Below are 25343 nucleotides of genomic sequence, written 5' to 3' on the forward strand. Positions count from 1 at the left end.
TTATTCCCCTGTAGTTACTGCAGGTCTGCACATCTCCCTTGTTCTTAAAGATCGGTACCAGCACACTCCTTCTTCATTCCTCAGGCATCTTCCCACCTTTCAAAATCCTGTTAAACAATCTTGTTAAAAACTCCAATTCCATTTCACCTAAACATCACCATGCTTCTACTGGTATGTCATCGTTATAAAAAGATGCTGTTTGTGGATTACAATTCAGCATTTAACACCATAATTCCATAGTGCAAATGGATTTTTAACTTCCTGACAGACAAGACCACAAGCCGTACAGGTGGGCAAACACAACTCATCCACCCTCACCCTCAGCACTGGAGCTCCCCAGGGTTGTGTTCTGAGCCCCCTGCTGTACTCACTGTACACATATGACTGTGTGGCCACTTCCAACTCCACAACCATCATCAAGTTTGCTGACGACACTGTTGTGGTGGGCCTGATCTCCAACAACGATGAGACGGCCTACCTACAGGAGGTTAAAAACCTGGAGAGATTGTGCCAGGAGAACAACCTTCTTTTGAAAGTCAGCAAGACTAAGGAGTTGATCGTGGACTTCGGCACGAAGCAGGGGTGGTCATACCAACCACTAAACATCAACGGGACCCCAGTGGAGAGAGTGGACAGTTTCCGGTACATAGGTGTTCACATCACTTAGGATCTGTCTTTGTACTGTCACACCAAAACCCTGGTGAAGAAGGCCCGGCAGCATCTGTACCATCTGAAACGTTTAAGGGATTTTAAACTACCCTCTCAAATGTTAAAGACTTTCTACACCTGCACCATTGAGAGCGTTCTGATAGGTAGCATCACTTCCTGGTTTGGAAACAGCACCATGCAGGACAGGCGAGCCCCCCAGAGGGTGGTGCGTTCAGCTAATTGTACCATCCACACCGAGCTCCCTAACCTGCAGGACATCTACAGCACGCGGTGCAGGACCAGAGCTAGGAAGATTATGAAGGACCTCAGCCATCCCAACAATGGACTCTTTTCTTTGTTGCATTTAGGGAAACGCTTTCGCTCCCTGAAAGCAAACACAGAGAGAATAAGAAGGCACTTCTTCCCACAGGCCATTCGAAGTTTAAACCAGAAAACACCTAGGATCTAAAAACTGGCCCACTCTCTCCATCATCACACTTTTTCTCTGCACATATCTCACTTTTCACACTACGACACTTTAAACTCTGGACTCGCACCGCACAGTGCACTTTACATTTTATTTTATACCAAACCATACCGCACACGGACACTTTATGGACAATCACAAACCCACCCTAAATTTTATATCGTTTTTATACTTTATTTATCTGCCTTCTTTTTCATTGTTTTATTTTTCTCCCCATCCTATTCCCTCTTGCCGGACCGTCGTAAAAAACATTTCACTGCATGTCGTACCCTGTATGTTTGTGTATGTGACAAATAAAATTTGATTTGATTCGGTTCAACTGATTTTCCACTCTTCATCCTCTTAATTGCTGCTCCCACTTCCTCCTTACTAGTCCTATCCAATTCCTGCTTCACCAACTCCACACCATCCAACCTTCTCTATCTTTCATTTTCCTCATTCATCAGTTGCTCAAAATACTCAAAATACACCAAATACAAAATTGTCTTCTCAACGCACAATCCTCACTAGTCAACACATTTCCATCTCCATCCTTTATTGATCTAACTTGCAGCACATCCTTTCCAGCTCGGTCCCTCTGCCTGGCCAATCAGTACAAAACCTTTTCTCCTTCCTTAGTGTTCAACTTCTCATACAGCTCCTCATATGCCTTTTTCTTGGCTTTCACCACACCCCTTTTTACCTGCTGCTGCATCTAGCTACACTGTCCCCTGCCAACACCCTACAGTCTCCAATCTCCTTCAAGTTCCATCTCCTATATAGAACATAGTCCACCTGTGTGCACCTTCCTCCACTCTTATACGTCACCCTAAGATCCTCCTTCTTCTTAAAATAAGTGTTCACCACTGCCATTTCCATCATTTTAGCAAAATCTACCACCATCTTCCCTTCTGCATTCCTCTCCTTAAAGCCATACCCACCCATCACCTCCTCATAACCATTGTTCCCTTTACCTACATGCCTATTGAAATCTGCCCCAATCACCAATCTTTCATTCTTAGGTACACCTTCTACCACTTCATCTAACTCACTCCAGAATTTTTCCTTTCTTTTTCTGGCTGTTTACAGAGTGCTGTATCCAAGCACAAATCAAATCAAATCAAATTTTATTCATCACATACGCATACATACAGGGTACGACATGCAGTGAAATGCTTTATACGATGGTCCGGGAAGAGGGGAATAGGGTGGGGGGAAAGAAAAAAAGCAGATAAATAAAGTATAAAAACTATATAAAATAAAATATAAGATATAAAGGATATATAAAGATATGAATGTGAACAAAGAGAAAAATGTATATACAAAGAAAATCCTGATGGCAGTAGACAGTGAAACAGTAAACAATTTGTACCAAAGTGTAAACAATAGACAATTTTAGTGGTGGGTTGTCCATAAAGTGTCCGTGTGCAGTATGGTGTGGTGTAAGGGTCCGTAAGTGTTCGTGTGCGGTATAGAGTGTCCATAAAGTGTCCGTGTGCAGAATGGTGTGGTATAAAATAAATAAATATAAAGTGCACTTTGCTGTGCAAGTCCAGAGTTTAAAGTGTCGTGGTGCGAAAGGTGAGATCTGTACAGAGAAGAAGTGTGATGATGGAGAGAGTGGACCATCTTTTAGATCCTGGGTGTTTCCTGGTTTAAACACTGAATGGGCTGCGGGAAGAAGCTCTTCCTCATTCTCTCTGTGTTCGCTTTCAGAGAGCGGAAGCGTTTCCCTGAACGCAACAAAGAAAAGAGTCCATTGTTGGGATGGCTGAGGTCCTTTACAATCTTCCTGGCTCTGGTCCTGCACCGCGTGCTGTAGATGTCCTGTAGTGACCACCCTCTGGAGGTCTGTCCTGCATGGTGCTGTTCCCAAACCAGGAAGTGATGCTACCCGTCAGAACGCTCTCAATGGTGCAGGTGTAGAAAGTCTTAAGCACCTGAGAGGGTAGTTTAAAGTCCCTTAAGCGTCTCAGATGGTACAGACGCTGCCGGGCCTTCTTCACCAGGGTGTTAGTGAGACAGGACCAAGACAGATCCTGTGTGATGTGAACACCTAAGTACCGGAAACTCTGTCCACTCTTTCCACTGGAGTCCCGCAGATGTTAAGCGGTTGGTATGACCGCTCTCGCTTTGTGCTGAAGTCCACGATCAACTCCTTAGTTTTGCTGACGTTCAGGAGAAGGTTGTTCTACTGGCACCATCTCTCCAGGTTTTTAACCTCCTGTAGGTAGGCCGTCTTGTCGTTGTTGGAGATCAGGCCCACCACAACAGTGTCATCAGCAAACTTGATGATGGTGGTGGAGTTGGATGTGGCCACACAGTCATATGTGTACAGCGAGTACAGCAGGGGGCTCAGAACACAACCCTGGGGAGCTCCAGTGCTGAGGGTGAGGGTGGATGAGGTGTGTTTTCTCACCCGTACGGCTTGTGGTCTTGTCTGTCAGGAAGTTGGCGATCCATTGACACAGGAGTCCCAGGACCTCCAACTTAGAGGTGAGTGTGGAGGGAATTATGGTGTTAAACGCTGAACTGTAGTCCATGAACAACATCTTTGCATAATTTGTTTTGAACTTTGGAAAGTTTTGATAGAAGGAAAAGATTTGGTAGAAAAAGGTGAAATGAAGCCCCTTCAAGAATTTGGGGGAGATTCACAAAGAGTGGACTGCAGCTGGAGTCAGTGTTTCAAGAGCCACTATGCACAGATGTATCCATGGGCTACAACTGATTCATTCCTTGTGTCAAGCCACTCCTAAACCAAAGACAATGTCAAAGGTGTCTAACCTGTGCAAAGAACAAAAAGGACTGGACTGTTGCTCAGTGGGCCAAAGTCATCTTTTCAGATGAAAGGAAAGAAAATTTTGTAATTCATTTGGAAAACAAGGTCCCAGAGTCTGGAAGAAGAGATGAGAGGCACATAATCCAAGTTGCTTGAGGTTTGCACAGTCAGTGGTGGTCGGGGAGTCATGTCATCTGCTGGCAGTGGTCCACTGTGACCTTATCAAGAACAAGGTCAGCCAGCCATCTACCACGAATGTTTAAAGCACTTCATGCTTCCCTCTGCTGACCAACTTTACAGAGATGCTGATTTCATTTTCCAGCAGGATTTGGCACCTGCCCACATTGCCAAAAGCATCAGTTGGATAAATGACCATGGTGTTGGTGTGCTTGACAGGCCAGCAAACTCACCAGGCCTGAATACCATAGAGAATTTGTTGGGTATTGGCAAGAGGAAAATGAGAAACAAGAGACCAAAAAATGCAAAAAGAAACCTGGGCTTCCATACCACCTCAGCAGTGCCACAGACTGATCACAGTAATTAAAGCAAAAGGAGCCCCTACCAATTACTGAGTACATATACAGTAAATAAACATACCGTATTTTTCGGACTATAAGCCGCTACTTTTTTCCCACTCTTTGAACCCCGCGGCTTAAACAATGAAGCAGATTTTTTTCCTGGGTTTTTCCCGGTTTTACAAGCTTCATGCCAAAAAACTGAGCTCCATAACATTAGACCAATGAAATTGCCGAACAGGTTCAGATGAACCATATCAAATTGGGTGCACTCCCACTGAATCGGGCTGCACCACATCATAAATATGGATGAGATTCCTCTGACGTTTGACCTGCCTCTCAATCGGACCGTCAACAGGAAAGGCGAATTATTCGTCACGCTAAAAACAACCGCGCATGAAAAAACGCACTTCACCTGTGTTCTGAGCTGCACAGCATCGGGAGAAAAGCTTCACCGATGGTGATTTTTAAACACACGACGATGCCAAAAGTAAAACTCCCGAGAGAAATTGTTATGAAAGGAAATAGGAAGACAGTTTAGATTTAGGTAGGCTACTGTTTAGATACAAGCCATGTAACAGGCACTGTCTTTTGTTTAAGCCTGTGTAAAGTTCATTAGTTTCAATGTAGGCACCTGCAGCTTATAGAGAGGTGTGGTGTATTTATGTTCAAAATATAAATCTTTGTCAAATTCAGTCGGTGCGGCTTATATTTGGGTGCGCTTAATAGACCGGAAATTACGGTACTTTCCAGAAGGCCAACAATTCACAAAAAAAAATTCTTTGATTGGTTTTATGAAGTATTCCAATTTTTTGAGATCATTAAAATTAAAAGAAAAACACTTGAAATATATCAGTCTCTGTGTGATGAATCTATATGATATACAAGTTTAACTTTTGTTTTATTGAATTACAAAAATAAATAAACTTTTTAATGATATTCTAATTTATTGAGATGCACGTGTGTGTGTGTGTGTGTGTGTGTGTGTGTGTGTGTGTGTGTGTAATGGGATGAATAGTCCATTAATGGGATGAATAGATGGTAACAAAGTTAATTAATATTAAAGAGTTAAACATTATTAAATCCAAAAATATGGAAATCAAGCATACTACCTTGGGGTTATATTTTGTTATTCTTTTTGATTGATTTGCTTAATTAATAAACCAGTCTCCTATGACAGAGTGCTTTCTCTTACTTACAAATTATGTTATTATCAGCCTATTATGAGGTTGAAGAGGTTGTCTAATACAAGATTTTTTATATTTTGCACACTTTCAGTGTATTTTAAGTTTTTTTTATTAAATATAACAAATTCAAGTCTTCTACCCACGGGACAGTCTCTGGGCTCTCCTGTGTCCCGTTGTTGGATATGCTGAATAGAAATAGATCAATGAACATAGGGGTGACAGAAAACTTCTCAGACATGGTTATTATGTTGGCATGCCAATGTGAAAATACAATAATGATTTTACAAAGAAATAAAGTAAAAAGAAAAGCTTAAAAAAAATTATAGATAATATCAGCAGAAATGGCACTTTAAAATCTGTGCTTTATAATGTACTCTTTACCTCTGTGTAGCAGTCATACTTTTCTATCTGTGCAGTAATCAATTTTTAAAGGTTTTTTGACAGCTCATCTGAATGTGTTGGCAATTCTCCATAAGGCAGATGAAAATGAGAGACTTATGAGTGTTTTAAATAACGAAGCAGTGGCCTCATACTTCACAATGACACTGATAATCTATCATGAGCCAAGATATGATAAAAATGTCCTTCCTTTGCTAGAGTGTCCCTCTTTTCCAATTTTGATTTCCATAGATCTCTTGCTCTTAACCTTGGTTGCTGGCAGTTAATAACTTTGTCATTGAAAAGATACCTTTGGCAGTTACATCTGCAAATAAAGGTCTAACAATATCTCTTTTAATGAGCCTCTAGGAAAATACCCCTATATCTGTTTGTATTTATTTTATTTTTAACTTCTTTGATTGGATTGGAAATAATTATGGTCCTGCTCATGACACATATACTTATATAAACACAACAGTTATCATCTCTTTAGAGTATTTAGATCTACTCTATTGCTGACTGTCCAGTTTGATTATTTAAACAATAATGAGGGATTTTCATTGCTTTATATTAGGCATTGTACAATTTCCATAATTATACTACATAAAGCAGTGTACTTAAATATAAAAAGTAGATTTATGGAGAAAATACTATTAAATAGTGGTGTAACAATACACAAAAGTCATGGTTCGGTTCATACCTCGGTTTTTACGTCACGGTTTGGTTCAATTTCAATACGGTTAGAGGAAAGAAATGGAAAACAAAATTGCTTGGTGTTTTTTATTTACGCAGTTTGTTATTATTATCATTTGTGATCAACATTTGGACAGTGTTAGATTTTTATCATGCCCAAACGAAACTTAATTCTTGGAGAGGTTTTCCATACGACCTGCTATGCCCGTCTGTCAACTATATCTGTCAACTATAACCAACAGGTATCTAAAATTTCCTACAGGTGGCATATGTGTAACTATGGCCACTTTGGCAGGGAGTTGAAGAGCTTTTAAAAAGTCGCCTATAAGATTAAAATGTGCTATGGGCTTTCCATCAGCTGTTTTAAAGTCTCTTTGCTTCCATGTTTTGGCAAAATCATGCACAACACCATGAGCATACTTCAGTGTATATAGTCACTACTTTACCTTCAGACAACTGACATGCTCTTGTAAGTGTGACCAACTCTGCAGCTTATGCTGATGTGTATGGTAATGATTTAGATTCAACTATTAAATCAGGTAATCTTACAACCGCATATCCACATAAATACACATCATCAAAAGGTTTTGAACATGAACATCTACATATAGACAATCCCCCTCTTCCAGGGCCGTATCTAAAAGATTGGGCCTACAAAAGGTCTCTTGTTCAATGTGTTCAAGGCAATCATGTGCGTCGTCAAAACCATCTAAATCAATATCGTCTAGCAGATCACGCAGCGCTACTACAGCTGAATGCGGCAGAGAAGAGGCTTAATGGTTAAGTTTTCCGTTGCCAAGAGTGTGGTTTCATAACCAATCTACGTTGTGCTGTCATATGTTGTGTAAAATAGCTGTTACCTGATGTGAGGTGTACAGTATCAAAGGATGTGACAGCACCGTTTTCTCAGCATCCCGAAACCATCAGAGTCGCAGCAGCTACTGCACGCAAGCACAAAGGCAACCCTTGTGCTATGTTGTCTAAAGATTTGGAAAGATACGCAACAGGGAGATATCTGTCACCGTGTTCCTGGGCTAGGATCCCCGCAGCCGTACCACCACGTTTGTGCACATAGATGTAAAAAGGTTTAGCATAATTCGGCTGACGAGTCAAAAAAACCCTGAGGAAGATGGGTACAGGTGAATTGACGTCTCCTGTAGGTAAACGCGAAAAGCGGTTTCGTCTCTGAGGCCAAAGGGACACTGAAAAAAGCAGAACAGAGATCAATCACAGTAAAAAATCTGTGAGTCGCTGGTATAGAGTTACCAATGGTAGCTACATCGGGCACCAAAGGAGCTTACGGAATAACTAATTTATTAATCTCACGTAAATCTTGTGTTAACCTCCAGCATTTTTTTTATGCTTTCAAGACGGGATTAATCGGTGTGTTATACGGTGAATGTGTCTCAATCAAAACACCTTGTGACAATAAATTGTCAATAACTGGAGCAATGCCAACATTCTTCTCTTTCGACAATGCATATTCTTTAACAAAAATCGGATGGTGTGTTTTCATGAGTGCATGATATGGTTTTACCTGGATTAAACCTGCCTCATCTTTGAGAGAGAGGCCCATAATTTAGGGTTAACTTCACCTAAATTTGGTTCATCAGGCAGGACCTCTGTGGCTCGGTTGAGAGCATGAGGACAGAAGAAAAAGACAGTGAGACATTGGTTTCAAAAAACAGAATTTCCATTCCAATTTTGTGCATCATATCTCTTTCTCAAAGGTTTAAAGACGAGATTGGAATTATTGTAAAGCTATGATAAAAATTAGTACCAGTCGGTGTCACCACAGGCAAAAGGTGAGTTACAGGACATAAAATTGGAATCTGTCTATTCCCTAAAAGATGAACTTCCCCTTTCTCCTAGGACCTCCTCCTTGAGTTTTGTGCTGAGGCTGGAATGCACCACTTCCCTCTTGTGCAGTGCAGAGCATAACGGGTTAGCAAAACCTGGAGCATATTAGGAACCTCTAGCAGTATCTAAAGCTCTAGAAAAAAGTATCTAGATGTAATACAATTTCACTCCATAATGCCAAATGGTCTAAATAAGGATTAGTTCAATAACCGGCACAACTCCCATACATAAAATCTTTGGGATTTTCTTCCGGCAATAAGCGAGAAATGTCATGACCCATCTTCTTCACACAAAACAAAGAACAGACACACAACACTCAACATACAGACGATACACACAACACATAACACTTAGACAATACAGCTGCGCTAGGCACCAGGGGGATCGCAGTCTTCAAACAAAAAAAGGTAATCCAGTCTCTCCAATTGGATCACAAATTTTGTAAGTTAGGAGAAAAAAATTAGCTATAAAGCCAAAACAAGATTGAAGTCTTTTGAAAAAAATTTTAAAGCCTTTTCAAAATGTCCATTTTTCTTTAGTTCCTTTTCTCTTTTCTCACTTTTTTATTTTATTTTTTTAAACAATTAATTTTTCATTTATCTATTTTTTTTCGGGTATATAAATTATCGTGGATTCTTTTGGATACTTTAGACAATATCACCTATATTAGACAGACCGTAAAAAACGTCTTCTAATCTTGCATCTTACATCTAAGGTGAGGAAAACAATGTCGCGACGAAATCATCCTACCAAAGAAAATTATCATTAATTAAACAATTAATGCATAACTGCTTCCCGTGGGCTCACCACCTGCAGGAGGGACCATAAGGGACGGTGCTGTGAGGATTGCAGGCCCCCGCCTTCAACTGCTACCCCCGCGACCCGAATTACGGATAAGCAGGAGAAAATTAATGAATAAATGAATGCATAACTGTCAGGGATCCCCTGCCATACCTCCCTCGGCTGCTGTCAGGGATCCCCCTGCCACGCCTCCCTCGGTAGCAGTCACGCTGCCTCGTTATCCCGTGCCTGCCTTGATGACCAACAGCTTTGGCTCTCTAGGTTTAGACTATATAAACTCATGTTCTGGAGTCACAGGCTATCGGTTCTTGAACTGTCATGCTGATCATCTCATGTTCCCGCGACCGCCAGCCTGCCCGCTGGTTCTGTTTCCAGACTCTTTGTCTAAGTGCGGATTACTCTTTGCTGTTGCAGCTTTACTATCGTTTTCGGACTCCAAGTTTCGTTTTGGATTACTCGTCTCGAGCGGATATTCTTTGGTTGTTTTCTCGCCACGGCAACTGTGAGTGTTTCTTTGTTGAACTGACGGAATAAACTATGATTGAGTTATCAGCCTTACAGAAGAACCAACCTGAACCGAAAACGGAATCGCCCTCCAGCGATTTCGACCGCGATGGAGCGGCAGCCGAACCCGACTTCGGATTTCTCCCGGAAGTTCCATGCCGCTCCTCACGGTTTAGATCCACTGACGCCGGATCATGCAAGCGCGGCTGCACCACCCCCCTCAGCGAGCGCAAAGGATTTCCCTGCTCGTTTTTCTGGAGAGAGCAGCGAATTGGCCAGGTTCCTGAGGAGCATCGGCGAGTATGCGGAGGAAAATTTTTCCCAGTTCCCCTCCGAACGAGCCAAGATCACCTTCTGCATTTCTCTCCTGTCTGGTGACACTCTCTCTAAAACCAGCAAATTATGGAGCGCCGAAGGGGGCAATTTTGGCTCACTCGCCGAATTTTGCGAGCTTCTTCTGGGGATGTGTGGGATAGAGGTAGCGGATCTCCATGACAGTCCCCTCGAGGAGGACAATGCTTCGTTCCAAGGTTCTGCTGAGCACGTGACTTTGCCTCAAGGTCCTCAAAGACAAGCAGCTCTGGTTCAGGTTTCTGCAAGATTTTCCCTGTCCCAGGGTTCTTCAGAGCACGTGACTCAAACCCAGGATTCTTCGGAGTGCGCGGCACTGGTTCTGGATTCTCCACGGTGCTCGGCAGTGGTCCAAGGTGCTTCAGAGCGCGCAGCTTCATTCCAGGATTCTCCCAGGTTCTCGGTTCCATCCCTGTGCATCCAAGAACGCGAGGCTCCGTTCCAGGGCTTTCACGGACACACGGCTCTGCCCCTGGATCTGTACAAGCGCGCTGCTGTGTTCCGGGGTTCTCGCGGACGCTCTGCACCATCTCAGAGCGTCAGCGAGCGCGCCATGGCATCCCAGCATTCCCACGAGCTGTCCGTGCTGAAACAGAACATCTATAAGCGTGCTGCCCTGTTTTGAGGTTCCTGTGGGCGCGCCTTTCCGTCACAGTGTCTCCACGAGCGCGCCTCTCCGTCACAGTGTCTCCACGAGCGCGCCTCTCCGCCACAGTGTCTCCAGGAGCGCGCCTCTCCGCCACGGACCCGTCGCGAACCACCGAGTTCCACCGAGGGTGCCGCTCAGCCACTGAATTCCGACAAATGTGCCGCTCAGCCACCGAGTTCCGCCGAGGGTGCCCCCCATTCAAAAGCCGCGAAGAGTTCGTCGTACCGCCGCCTAGCCGCGAGGGAGACGTTGTACCGTCGCCTGGCCGCGAAGAGGTCGTTGTACCGCCGCCTGGCCGCGAAGAGGTCGTCGTACCGCCGCCTGGCGGCGAAGAGGTCGTCACTGCCGCCCCCGGGCTCCACAGAAGGCGACGGCTCGCCCCGGGCTCCACAGAAGGCGAAGGCTCGCCCCCAAGTCTCCCTCAGGGGGAAGGCTCGCCCCCAAGTCTCCCTCAGGGCGAAGGCTCGCCCCCAGGTTCCCCCGCAGGGCGAAGGCTCGCCCCCAGGTTCCCCCGCAGGGCAACGGCTCGCCCCAGGTTCACCGCAGGACGACGGCTGGCCTCCAGAGTCACCTCCAGGTTCCCCGCAGGGCGAAGACGGGCCTCCAGGCTCCCCGCAGGGCGAAGTCGGGCCTCCAGGCTCCCCGCAGGGCGAAGTCGGGCCTCCAGATTCCCCTGCAGGGCGAAGTCGGGCCCCCAGGTTATACATTTACTTGAACAAATGTCTTTATTCCTTTCATCCTTCACTCATTATCTCCATCGATATGCAGAATTGTTAGGATTTTCTCCATTTAAGAGAAATTATTGAAGCTGGACATGAAATGCTAAAGAATCCATATCGCTATGGATTTTTTTGCATTCGCTATCAATAGCTTTACTCTATGCCGCGTTTCCTAACGCTAAGGGAACATTGTTTGACCAGTTGTGAAGCATGTGTGTCCAACCCGCCCAGAATTTGGCTTAAATAACCTTGGCAGGTGACGTCATCAGAATGCATGCACCTGCCAGGCCATAAATAGAAGGGACATGGACACAATTTTAGGTTTCTTTGTCTTCTGAGACCACATTTTGTGTGTGCTGTGAGTTTAATGTGCACTGTAAAAGACAAAAATAAAAAATATAAGAAAATCATGTCTCGAGAGTCTCCCAAGAGCTGCGTGCCACTGTCCTTTCAGCTCATCTCAGGTGATGACCTACATGTTTTGTGCTTAGAGCATCTGGGGGGAAGATCAAGCAGTGCGTGTTATTAAGAAAGCTTAATTTGACCATTGTGCAGTGTTAGATGACAATGCCCCAGGTAGAAGGGACACTTGCGGGCTATCACTCTCCTGATGGCACATCATTGCTTTAGAAGCCAACTATCCCTACCAAGTCGTGCAGAACAACATACACATTGGTGGGAAAGGCGGGCCAGGTAGCTGGCCAGGCTGGTGCTGACCTGCAAAAAGACCTGAGCACAGGAGGGGGCATTAGTAAGGAGGCGTTCTCAGAGCTACGCCGAGCCAAGGATCTGTCTCAAGTTGTAGTGTTCTCGTACAGTGTGTTGGAACTCTGACTAAACACCAAGATAAACCAAGTAGCCAATGAAGACAGAGTCGTAGTAAGGTTGACCATTTACTGTGACCTTATTAACATGTGGTGAAAACTGTAATAAAACATTACATAAAATATTGAATAAAGAACTAAAACATTCAGAGCCTGTCTTGATAAACACACCATTATAAATAACTAACCTCAATTCACTTGTAACAATCACACGAGCTACTAGCATTGCTTGTACACACGTAGCAAACAACAGTTTACAACAACTGATCAAACATCACATTTCCTATCTAAAGAGAGAAAAATCAACTCACGGCATTGCATCTCTGAGGTTTAAAGCTGAAGCAATAATATTTAACGAGAGCAAACTTTCTTCTTGTTTTACATGCTAAACCGGAAAATTAGCAGGATGGGATCAAACAGGAAGTGACCAAACAGGAAGTGACATCATCCAATGATATTTAACAAATTAAACCTGAGAATATTAAATGACATGCAAACTGAATACTTAAAGGTTAACTCCCCTTAAAGGACAACACACTCCCCGCCTGACCTCTTAGGGGTCACTATGGATTCAAGAACACTAAACTTTAGCGTCTAGATCAGTCTTTAGGAAGAAGTAGAACGACCTCTCCGATTGGCCTTAAAAAGTTCTTTGCATTTCCTTGGTCAACTGTTGTCACCTCAACCTTTCTTACATATCCATCCTTTCCTGGGAATGTGGCAGAGATTCTGGCCATGAGCCAGCAGTTGCGGGCAATTTGCTTGTCTCTAAGCAGAACTAAATCTCCAACTTGAAGGTTTCTGCGTGGTACTGTCCATTTCTGCCTCTGTTGCAAGCAAGGTAGGTATTCACGTCTCCAGCGAGTCCAGAACTGGGTGGCAAGAGCCTGTACTTGTCTCCATTGCTTTGTGTACAAATCCTTGTCTGAAAAATTCCCCGGGAGGAGGTGGGACTCCGGTCTTCTGTGTGATGAGCATTGATGGTGAAAGTATGAAAGGCTGTTCTGGGTCTGCAGACACAGGCAAGAGTGGTCGTGCATTAATGATAGCAATAACTTCTGCCATTAGTGTACAAAGGACTTTGTGAGTTAAGCGAGAGTTCAGCTGCAGAAACATTGAATCCAAGATTCTTCTGGCAATGCCAATGATGCGCTCCCATGAACCTCCCATGTGAGAACTGTGTGGTGGGTTGAATTCCCAGCTGCATCCCTGCTCACCAAGGTACTTCTGCACCATTCTGTCCATTTCAAGCTCCTTGCATGCTCCGATGAAATTGGTGCCGCAATCAGAACGAAGCTGTTTCGCAGGGCCTCTGAGGGCGAAGAACCGCCTGAGAGCATTTATGCAGCTCGATGTGTCCATAGATTCTATTACCTCCACATGCACAGCCCTTGAACTCATACAGCAGAACATGATGGCCCACCGTTTGCTCTCCACTTGTCCTCCTCTAGTGCGTCTTGTCGTTACAGACCAGGGTCCAAAAACATCAAGCCCCACATATGTAAAGGGGGGGCAGATCTTGAGACGTTCAGGAGGCAAGTCCGCCATACGTTGTTCCTCCAGTTTCCCACGCAGCTTGCAACAAGTAATGCATTTGTGAAGTACTGAATTGATCAGCACCTTGCCTCCCAATATCCACAGTCCAGCTGCCCTGATTGCTCCCTCCGTCAAGTGACGGCCTTGATGTTTCACTTGCTCATGGTAATGACGAGTGAGCAGTAGGGATATGTGACTATCTTTAGATAGAATTATTGGGTTCGTTCTTTCAGTTGCCAATTTAGAGTAGTTTAGTCGTCCACCAACACAAATGAGACCATTCTCCATGATCGGGTTTTAGCAAGCGGCTACTTTTAAATACTACTTGGTTAGCTTGAAGAGCCGACAGTTCTTTTGCAAACGCAGCCTTTTGTGTTGCTTTAAGGATCACATTTTTTGCTTGGTCCCTTTCATCTTGGGTACGAGGTAAGTCACATTTGTGCCAACCTTTGCAAATGCTATTTTGGTTTGTGTGTTTGAAGGACTTTGCCATGTGAACCAGAAATGCTACTCCTCTTACTAGTGAGGTGAAGGTGGAAAACCGTTCGAATCGGTTAGAGGTGATCTCTGGTTCTTCCAGGTAAGTAGTACATGTTTGTACTTGTGGTCTGATTTCTGTGTCCTTGTCAGGTTCAACAAGCTCGAACATCTCACTTGTTTGTGTTTTTTCTGCGGGTGGCTGACATAGGAACGGGGGACCCGTGAACCAAGAAGTCTGAGCCAGACGGGATGCTACCACTGATCTTGAAGCGTGATCTGCAGGGTTTTGTTCTGTACACACATAGTGCCACTGCTCCGGTCTTGAAGATTGACGGATACGTTGAACTCTATTGTGGACATACACATAGAATCGTTTTGACTCGTTATAAATGTATCCAAGCACTACTTTGCTGTCTGTAAAGAAACTTATGTCATTAAACTTTAGATCTAGTTCTTCCTGGATGAGATCTGCCATCTCTACTGCTAAGACAGCAGCACATAACTCAAGCCTTGGGATGGTGGGTTCAGACAGGGGTGCTAGCTTTGCCTTGCCCATAACAAAACCTACTTCAACTTGACCATCTTTCTGAAGTGTTTTTAGATATGCCACAGCACCTATGGCCTTGGTAGATGCATCTGAGAACATGCATAATTCTGTGTGTACTACTTTAGTGAGTGAGGTCGTTGTGTACGTACGCTGAACATGAAGCTGTTTGAGGTCTTGAAGGGAATCTCTCCAGGTTTCCCATTTGCTTAGTTTGTCCTCTGGGAGGGGTGTGTCCCAGGCTGAAGGTTCAGAGGTGAGTTCTCTGAGAAGAGATCTTCTCTGGATCGTGACAGGTGCCAGTAGACCCAGAGGATCGAAAACACTGTTAACAGTGGAGAGGACTCCACGGTGGGTGAATGGTTTGTTACTAGTCGATGCGGAGTAAGTGAATGTGTCCGCCGATATCTCCCACTCTTCTTCTTCTTCTTCTTTCGGCTGCTCCCATTAGGGGTCGCCACAGCGGATCATCCGTCTCCATACCACCCTGTCCTCTATATCTGCCTCTTTTACACCAACTACCTGCATGTCTTCCCTCACCACATCCATGAACCTCCTCCTTGGCCTTCCTCTTTTCCTCCTACCTGGTGGCTCCATCTTCAGCATTTTTCTACCAATATAATTCATGTCCCTTCTCTGCACATGTCCAAACCATCTCAATCTCGCCTCCCTCACCTTGTCACCACAACATCCTACATGTGCTGTCCCTCTAATAAACTCATTTCTAATCTTGTCCATCCTCGTCACTCCCAACGAAAACCTCAACATCTTCAGCTCTGCTACCTCCAGCTCCACCTCCTGTCTTTTACTCAATGCCACTGTCTCTAATCCATACAACATCGCAGGTCTCACCACAGTCCTATAAACTTTCCCTTTCATTCTTGCAGATACTCTTCTATCACAAATCACTCCTGTCACTCTTCTCCACCCACTCCACCCTGCCTGCACTCTTTTCTTTACTTCCCTAACACACTCTCCATTACTTTGCACTGTTGACCCCAGGTACCTGAACTCCTCCACCTTCTTCACCTCTTCACCCTGCAACCGCATCACTCCACTGCCCTCCCTCTCATTCACACACATGTACTCTGTCTTACTCCTACTGACTTTCATTCCCCTTCTCTCCAGCGCATATCTCCACCTCTCCAGGCTCTTCTCAACCTGCTCTCTACTCTCACCACAAATCACAATATCATCTGCAAACATCATAGTCCAGGGAGACTCCTGTCTGACCTCGTCCGTCAACCTGTCCATCACCACTGCAAACAGGAAAGGGCTCAGGGCCGATCCTTGATGTAGTCCAACCTTCACCCTGAACCAGTCTGTCGTACCTACTGCACACTTTACTGCCGTCACACTGTCCTCATACATGTCCTGCACCACCCTCAAATACTTCTCTGACACACCTGACTTCCTCATACAATACCACAACTCCTCTCTCGGCACCCTGTCGTACGCTTTCTCTAAATCCACAAATACACAATGCAGCTCCTTCTGTCCTTCTCTATACTTCTCCATCAACATCCTCAAAGCAAATAAGGCATCTGTGGTGCTCTTCCTCGGCATGAAACCATACTGTTGCTCACAGATGGTCACCTCTTCTCTCAGCCTGGCTTCCACTACTCTTTCCCATAACTTCATGGTGTGACTGATCAACTTAATTCCCCTGTAGTTACTGCAGGTTTGCACATCTCCCTTATGCTTAAAGATCGGTACCAGCACACTCCTTCTCCATTCCTCAGGCATCCTCTCCCCTTCCAGAATCCTGTTAAACAATCTGGTTAAAAACTCCACTGCCATCTCTCCTAAACATCTCCACGCTTCTACCGGTATGTCATCTGGTCCAACCGACTTTCCATTCTTCATCCTCTTAATCGCTGCTCTCACTTCCTCCTTACTAATCCTATCTACATCCTGCTTCACCAACTCCACATCCTCCAACCTTCTCTCTCTCTGATTTTCCTCATTCATCAGCTGCTCAAAATACTCCCTCCATCTTCTCAACACACTCTCCTCACTAGTCAACACATTTCCCTCTCCATCCTTTATTGCTCTAACTTGCAGTACATCCTTCCCAGCTCGGTCCCTCTGCTTGGCCAATCGGTATAAATCCTTTTCTCCTTCCTTAGTGTCCAACCTCTTATACAGTTCCTCATATGCCTTTTCCTTGGCTTTCGCCACATCCCTTTTAACCTGCTGCCGCATCTCCTTGTACTCCTGCCTACTTTTCTCATCACTCTGTCGATCCCACTTCTGTTTTGCCAATCTCTTTCCCCTAATGCTCTCCTGCACTTCCTCATTCCACCACCACGTCTCCTTGTCTTGCTTTCTATTTCCAGATGTCACACCAAGTACTTTTCTAGCTGCCTCCCTCATCACTCCTGCAGTAGTTGCCCAATCATCCGGCACCTCTTCACCACCACCAAGCCCCTGTCTGACCTCTTCCCTGAACCTCACACTACACTCTTCCTCCTTCAGTTTCCACCATCTTATTCTTCTTTCAAACCTTACTTTCCTCCTCTTCTTCTTCGCCTCCAAAACCATCCTACAGACCACCATCCGATGCTGTCTAGCTACACTGTCCCCCGCCAACACCTTACAGTCTCCAATCTCCTTCAGGTTGCATCTCCTACACAGAAGATAATCCACCTGTGTGCACCTTCCTCCACTCTTATACGTCACCCTATGATCCTCCTTCTTCTTAAAATACGTGTTCACCACTGCCATTTCCATCCTTTTAGCAAAATCTACCACCATCTGCCCTTCCACATTTCTCTCCTTAAAACCATACCTACCCATCACCTCCTCATCACCTCTGTTCCCTTCACCTACATGCCCATTAAAGTCTGCCCCAATCACCAATCGTTCTTTCCTAGGTACACCATCTACCACTTCATCTAATTCACTCCAGAATCTTTCCTTCTCCTCCATCTCACAGCCAACTTGTGGAGCATAGGCACTGATGACATTTATCATCATCCCTTCAACTTCCACCTTCACGATCATCACCCTATCAGAAACTCTCTTCACCTCCACTACACTCTTACTGTACTCTTCCTTCAGAATCACCCCTACACCATTTCTCTTCCCATCCACACCATGATAAAACAGTTTAAACCCACCTCCAATGTTCCTGGCCTTACTCCCTTTCCACTTGGTCTCCTGAACACACAACACATCTACCTTTCTCCTCTCCATCATATCAGCTATCTCTCTCCCTTTACCCGTCATAGTACCAACATTTAAAGTACCAACCTGAACCTCTACTCTCCTACACTGCTCCTTTTCCTGCCGTCTCTGTAGACGCCTTCCTCCTCTCCTTCTCCTCCTTCGGCCAACAGTAGCCCAATTTCCACCGGTACCCTGTCGGCTAACGATACCTGTGGCGGTCGTTGTTAACCCGGGCCTCGACCGATCCGGTATGAAATTCTCATTTGTGATCCGCATATTTGATTTGGCACATGTTTTACGCTGGATGCCCTTCCTAACGCAACCCTCCCCATTTACCCGGGCTTGGGACCGGCACTAAGAGTACACTGGCTTGTGCCCCCCTAATGGCTGGGTTCCGCCGATATCTCCCACAAGAGACCTAAACTTCGTTGCATAGGTGAAGTTTCTCCACTCAGATCCAAGTCTTTGATTACTGGAGCACAATCTTCCGGTGGAAGCACCTCCATGACAATCTGAGAGTTTGACGCAAACTTATGCAGGTGGAGGTTTGATTCTGCAAGCGAGGCCTGTGTACGTCGAAGCAAATCTATCGCCTCAGCTTCAGAAGGTACAGATACCAAACCATCGTCAACATAGAAATGTCTTTCCACAAACTTGGCAGTGTCTACTCCATGTTCTCTTGAGCCTTCTCTGATGGCTCGTCGTAGCCCATAAATGGCCACCGCAAGAGATGGCCAATTGCCAAAAACGTGAACCTTCATCCTATACTCGACAATTTCTTCGTTCATGTCATTGTCCTTGTGCCAAAGAAAACGCTGGAAGTTGCGATGGTCTTCACGCACCAAGAAACAGTGGAACATCTGCTTGATGTCCGTTAGGATTGCAATTCTCTCTTTCCGAAAACGTAGCAGGACACCCACAAGAGAGTTGTTGAGGTCAGGGCCCGTGAGGAGCACATCATTAAGAGAGACGCCGGAGTATCGGGCACTGGAGTCAAAGACCACCCTGATCTGATCGGGTTTTTGTGGATGGTAGACCCCAAATGTCGGAAGGTACCAGCATTCTTCTTCTTCTCTCAGTGGTGGTGCTACCTCAGCATGTCCATTGGCAAAGATCTTATTCATTGATTCCACATACTGTTTCTGCATCTCAGGTTTCCTCTTCAGGGTACGTTGCAGGGATCTGAAACGATTAACAACTTGCTCTCTATTGTTTGGCAAATGCTTGCGTGGTTCTCTGAATGGTAGAGGAGCTACCCAGCTGTTGGCATCATTTCTGTAGACATTTGCAGCCATTATTTTCAAGAAAGCTATGTCTTCTATGGATGGGGCAGGTCTATTGTCATGCTCAGTTCTGTCGAACACTGTCTGACCCAGCAGCTTCTCAGTGGGTTTACAAGACCTATTACAGTTTTGCTGCATCTCCTTGACCTGGATAAAGCTTGTACAGGGTGGAAAAATGGAATGACGACCACCTTCCAGTATGTTGGTCTTAAACGTGTTGACCGTTGGCTTATGTACATTACCCAGGCACACTTCTCCTATTACTACCCAGCCAAGGTCCAGTCGTTGAGCAAAGGGGGCATTGTTTGGTCCACTGACCTGCTGCCTGACTTTGTGGGCCCTTATGACGTCCCTTCCTAATAGAAGTAGTATCTCTGCTTCTGCTTCCAGTTCTGGAATGTGCTTAGCAATATGCCGGAGATGAGGCTGGTGAAGAACTGCACTCGGTGTTGGGATCTTAGACCGGTTATTCAAAATCTCATGACACTCAATGAGTGGAGGAAGAGAGATGAGAACTCTTCCATCCAGTGACTCGATTTGGAATCCTTCTGCTTTCTTGCCAGATGTCTCAACAATGCCGGAGCAAGTTCTGAGATGATATGAGAATTGTTCACTCTCCACGTTAAACAGCTCAAAGAACTCCGGTCTGGCTAATGAACGATTACTTTGGTCGTCCAAAATTACATAAGCTTTGATTGCCATGTCTTTGAAACCCTTGGGGAAAAGCTTTACAAGGCAGATTTTCGAGCATGAGCGGCTCCACTGTCCTGGACCGCAAACCTTTGTGCAGTTTGTACTGACAGCAGTCATGTTAGAAAGATCTTCTTTCTCCCCGCCATCCTCTTGTGATGATGAAGGAGCCCGAGCGGTTTGCGGTGGTGGGCCAGGGTGCATGGCCTCATCATGACTGTTGCTGCCACATTCTGTGCACTTTACGGAAGACTTACATTCCCTTGCGATGTGAGAAACTGAAGAGCAGCATTTGAAACATATTCCATTCTCTTTGAGGAAGGCCTTTCTGTCGTCGAGAAGTTTGTTCCTGAATGCTCTACAACGTTTCAAGGGGTGTGGTTTATTGTGTATCGGACAGCTTTTGTTAGGGTCATCATTAGCTGCACACACATCTGTTTTGTGCACTGAGATAGGTTTGTGGGTACGAAAACTCTTCCAAATGGGTCTATCTGGTTTTGTGGTTACTGTAACGCTGTTTTGGTGCATAAAGCTAGGGTCGTTTTGCTTCTTTGCCTCATAGCACACGAAATTGCAGAAATGCTCAAAGGGGGGAAAGTGACCATAATTTGGTTCTTTGTACCGTTACCCTGAAGTCATCCACTTTTCTTGAAGCCCGTACGGAAGTTTGTCTACAATTGGTCCAATTCCTCGTGAAGTGTCAAGGTACGAAAGACCTGAGAGATAACCATCTTCCTTTGCACCTTGGATTTCCGTAAGCAAATCACCTAGTTCACGTAATTTGTTGTGCTCTTTAGCTGAAATTCTTGGAAAACTGTCCAACCGCTGAAACAGTGACTTTTCAATTATTTCTGGTGCAGCATAACACTCACATAGCCTTTCCCATGCTTTGCGTAAGGCAAGATTAGGGTTGCTGGCATGTACTAAGCGGATGCGCTTCACCTGTTCACCAGATTCTTTTCCCAGCCATTTTATCATGAGATCCAATTCCTGGGCTGCTGTGAGGTGAACTTCATGAACTGCACTGGTGAATGAGGAATACCATGAACGATAATTCTCAGGCTTATCATCAAATTCGTACAGTCCTGAATTTGGTCTCGTCGTGCTAAATACTGTGCCAGTGGCTCTGCGTGATGTGGTGTGCTAGCTGGAGGAATGTATCGAGGAACATATGACTTTGCATGTGCGTTCATGATGGAGCTTCTTTTCTTATCTTCAGATTTCATCCCACTTGCAGGCACATCAGGTAAGTTTGGTGCAAGTAGATGCAAGATATCTGTTTTCTCGCTCTTTGGCTTGTTGTTATGAAAGAGATCTTTTACAGGTGAATTCCATGTTATAAAGCTCTGCGATGTTATGTTTTGTGAGTCAGTGTGGACTGGAGGAGCGACAGGTGAGGCTGATAAGTTTGAAAATGAAGGCAAACCCTGAAGGTTGGTTTGAGAATTGACATTCACTGGTACGTTCAATTCTGACTTTCTCCGATTCAGATCCAGCTTCAGCATGCATTGCTAGTTCAGCATCTTCTAGCACTTGTGCCTCCACTGAGGCTGCATCAGCTTCTCGTTGTAGCGTTAACATTTCCAACTCTGTGTTAATTCTAACTGTTTCCAGCTGATTTTGAGCTTCTCGTGTAGCCCTTTCTATTTTCAGTTTAGCTTCTTGGCTGGCATACGTCGCTCTCACTTTAGCGGCTTCAGCTCTGGCTCGGGCGTGAGCTGCGCTTGCTGATGAAGCACATGACCTACTACTCCTAGCGCTGCACACAGACGACTTTCTGCTCCTAGCGCTGCACACAGATGACTTGCTGCTCGTTGCCATATTGATCACTTCAAACATCAACTTGCCTTTTCACTGTAGTGTTCTCGTACAGTGTGTTGGAACTCTGACTAAACACCAAGATAAACCAAGTAGCCAATGAAGACAGAGTCGTAGTAAGGTTGACCATTTACTGTGACCTCCTCATTAACATGTGGTGAAAACTGTAATAAAACATTACATAAAATATTGAATAGAGTACTAAAACATTCAGAGCCTATGTCTTGATAAACACACCATTATAAACATCAATTCACTTGTAACAATCACACAAGCTACTGGCATTGCTTGTACACACGTAGCAAACAACAGTTTACAACAACTGATCAAACATTACATTTCCTATCTAAAGAGAGAAAAATCAACTCACGGCATTGCATCTCTGAAGTTTAAAGCTGAAGCAATAATATTTAACGAGAGCAAACTTTCTTCTTGTTTTACATGCTAAACCGGAAAATTAGCAGGATGGGATCAAACAGGAAGTGACATCATCCAATGATATTTAACAAATTAAACCTGAGAATATTAAGGTCCCCTGGTGGTCTAGTGGTTAAGATGCAGCGCTCTCACCGCTGCGACCCGGGTTCGATCACCGGTCAGGGAACCATCCCCAGCCACTCTCAGTGCCGGTCCCAAGCCCGGATAAATTGGGGGAGGGTTGCGTTAGGAAGGGCATCCAGCGTAAAACGTGCCAAATCAAACGTGCGGAGGATCCGCTGTGGCGACCCCTAACGGGAGAAGCCGAAAAAAAGTTTAAACCTGAGAATATTAAACGACATGCAAACTGAATACTTAAAGGTTAACTCCCCTTAAAGGACAACACACAAGTCAAGAAGCTTTTTGTCATTTCAACCATCCATATATATATATATAGCTGATGCAGTACACAGTGAAATGAGACAACATTTCTCCAGAACCCTGGTGCTACATTTAACAACATAAAGCTACATAGCAGAAAACACAGAGCTAAAGACTAGTAAGTGTCCTCGCCACATAAGGTGCATCGTGTGCAAACAGTGCAAGACAGAGAGTGCAAAGACAACACAAGATATTGTTGGACAAATACACAAAACACGAAATAGCGCCGCCGGTAAACCTACTGTATATTACACAGTGCAGTGTCTAGAAGAGGACTGAGTACAGGAGTGTACGATGTAATTAAACAAAATGTAAAAACCAGTTTGTATAATAAGGTGATATGGGTGGTGCTGAGACATGGATGTGTGAAGTGAGTACGAGTGTGTGTTGAGTCTGGGTTGTACAGATCAGTCACAAGTGTGTGTGTATGAGTTTTAGTTTATTTCTGTGTTGAGAAGCCTGTGCAATCAAGCTAACAGGCCACGCCGTCAGCCATTCTACAGCTGCTATGGTTGCTGTGAAAAGACATCTTTGGCTGAAACTCACAGGCATCAAGGAGAGGGACAAGATGCCCCCCCCCCGATTACCCTGTGTCACCCTCTAGCCTATTTGCTGATTTTGTTAACCTGTTAGCCATCATGATTGTCCCTACATTGGCTTCCTGGTAAGTTTTCGAATAGACTACAAACTATTACTTCTCACTTATAAAGCACTAAATGGTTTGGCTCCTATGTATCTATCCAGTCTTTTAACACGCTACAATCCGCCACGCTCCCTGAGATCTCAAAACTCTGGGCTTCTAGTAGTTACTAGAATAGCAAGTCCACTAAAGGTGGTAGAGCATTTTCACATTTAGCTCCTAAACTCTGGAATAGTCTTCCTGACAGTGTTCGGGGCTCAGACACACTCACCCAGTTTAAGTGCAGATTAAAAACATATCTTTTTAGCAAAGCCTACACATAACACACATCACATATCATAACTTTGAGCTCCAGAACATCTGATCACATGCACATTATCAACTTGTGCTGATAATATCATGAACAGCAGCTATGCTAATTCCTCTCCACTACTTCTCTTTCTCTCCCCATCCCAAGAAACCCTGAGGTTTGGCCAGCTCCAGTCACCTCCCACCTCGTGATGATTACAGACCTTTGAAGAAGTAGATGCCGAACTCGCAAACATCCCGAACCATCTAGAGACGTACCAGTGCCATTTGGATCCCGCTACATGTGTGGAGTTTGACATTGGACCTCCTGGAGTGTTTAAAGGCTCTGGCATGGAGAAGCTGATGCTGGATCTGTGATGATCACAAATGCTGAGCTTATAAAACTAGGAGCTACTAACCATATAGACTGTATAAGACTGCAGAAAGAACATCACTTATAATCTTATACTCCAGTAATCCTGTTAGTTCTCACTCTCCAGTGTTCTGTATTGTTGAAAGATTTATGATCAAACTCTTGATGTCACCCAAATAAGGATGGGTTCCCCTTTTGAGTCTGGTTCCTCTCAAGGTTTCTTTCTCATAACATCTAAAGGAAGTTTTTTCTTGCCACAGTCGCCATCATGAGGTTTGCTCATCAGGGACAAATTCACACCATTCACCGTAACTGTTGATTTGTGTAAAGCTGCTTTGAGACAATGTCTGTTGTGAAAAGCGCTATACAAATAAACTTGACTTGACTTGACTTGACTTGATTGACATGAGACATGATTCCTACAAACATTCATCTGAAACTGTATGGTTCACCCCTCCCCGCCCCATTCAGCCCAATTTTAGGACTTGCAGCTGAAATGATGTTAAAAGTTCCTGACAATATTGTGCCATTTAGATATCTTTGGAAAGAAGACACTTTGCTTTACTGTCAATCATTCAAAGTTAATATTGTTAAAAAATAATAATGTTATAGATGATTGAATATACATTTCCTGCATTAAACATTTTATTATTCATTCATTCATTCATTTTCTCCCGCTTATCCGTAATCCGGGTCACGGGGGCAGCAGTCTAAGCAGGCCCCTGCCTTCGAGCACCTCTTCACCTCTCCTCTCAGCACCGGTCCCTTACGGTCCCTCCTGCAGGTGGTGAGCCCACGGGAAGACATTTTATTATTTCATATATATAAATACATAAAATCAGACCTGGAGCAATCTAGAACCAGACAACCAGACTATGTCTAATACTTTTCTCCCTCCCCCTGTTTGAGAGCCACCTGCTAGACTTCGACATCTTCTTCTTTTGGCTGCTCCCATTAGAGGTCCCCACAGAGGATCATCCGTCTCCACACTACTCTGTTATCTACATCTGCCTCTTTTCACTACCTGCATGTTTTCCTATACCACATCCATGAACCTCCTCCTTGGTCCTCCTCTTTTCTTACTTCCTGGCAGCTCCATCCTCAGCATTTTCCTACCGATATACCCCATGTCGCTCCCTCTGCACATGTCCAAACCATCTCAATCTCGCCTTCCTCGCCTTGACTCCAAAATGTCCTACATGCGCTGTCCCTTTAATAAACTAATTTCTATTCCTATCCATCCTCGTCACTCCCAACAAAAACCTCAACATCTTCAGCTTTGCCACCT

General features: G+C 44.7%; 1 protein-coding gene across 1 annotated transcript in view; it reads left to right on the forward strand.

The window, feature by feature from the left end:
- The window catches only part of LOC310720344 (uncharacterized protein), a 388245-nt gene extending 377366 nt beyond the window's left edge, over positions 1-10879 (forward strand). Inside the window, exon 2 of the mRNA XM_083530867.1 lies at positions 10539-10879. Within this exon, the coding sequence (XP_083386993.1) occupies positions 10539-10807 (269 nt within the window). The 3' untranslated portion in view covers positions 10808-10879. The remainder of the gene's footprint in view (positions 1-10538) is intronic.
- The last annotated feature ends 14464 nt before the right edge of the window (positions 10880-25343 follow it).

The sequence above is a fragment of the Silurus aristotelis genome (assembly GCF_946808225.1).
Source record: "Silurus aristotelis genome assembly, chromosome: 2".
Classification (NCBI taxonomy): domain Eukaryota; kingdom Metazoa; phylum Chordata; class Actinopteri; order Siluriformes; family Siluridae; genus Silurus; species Silurus aristotelis.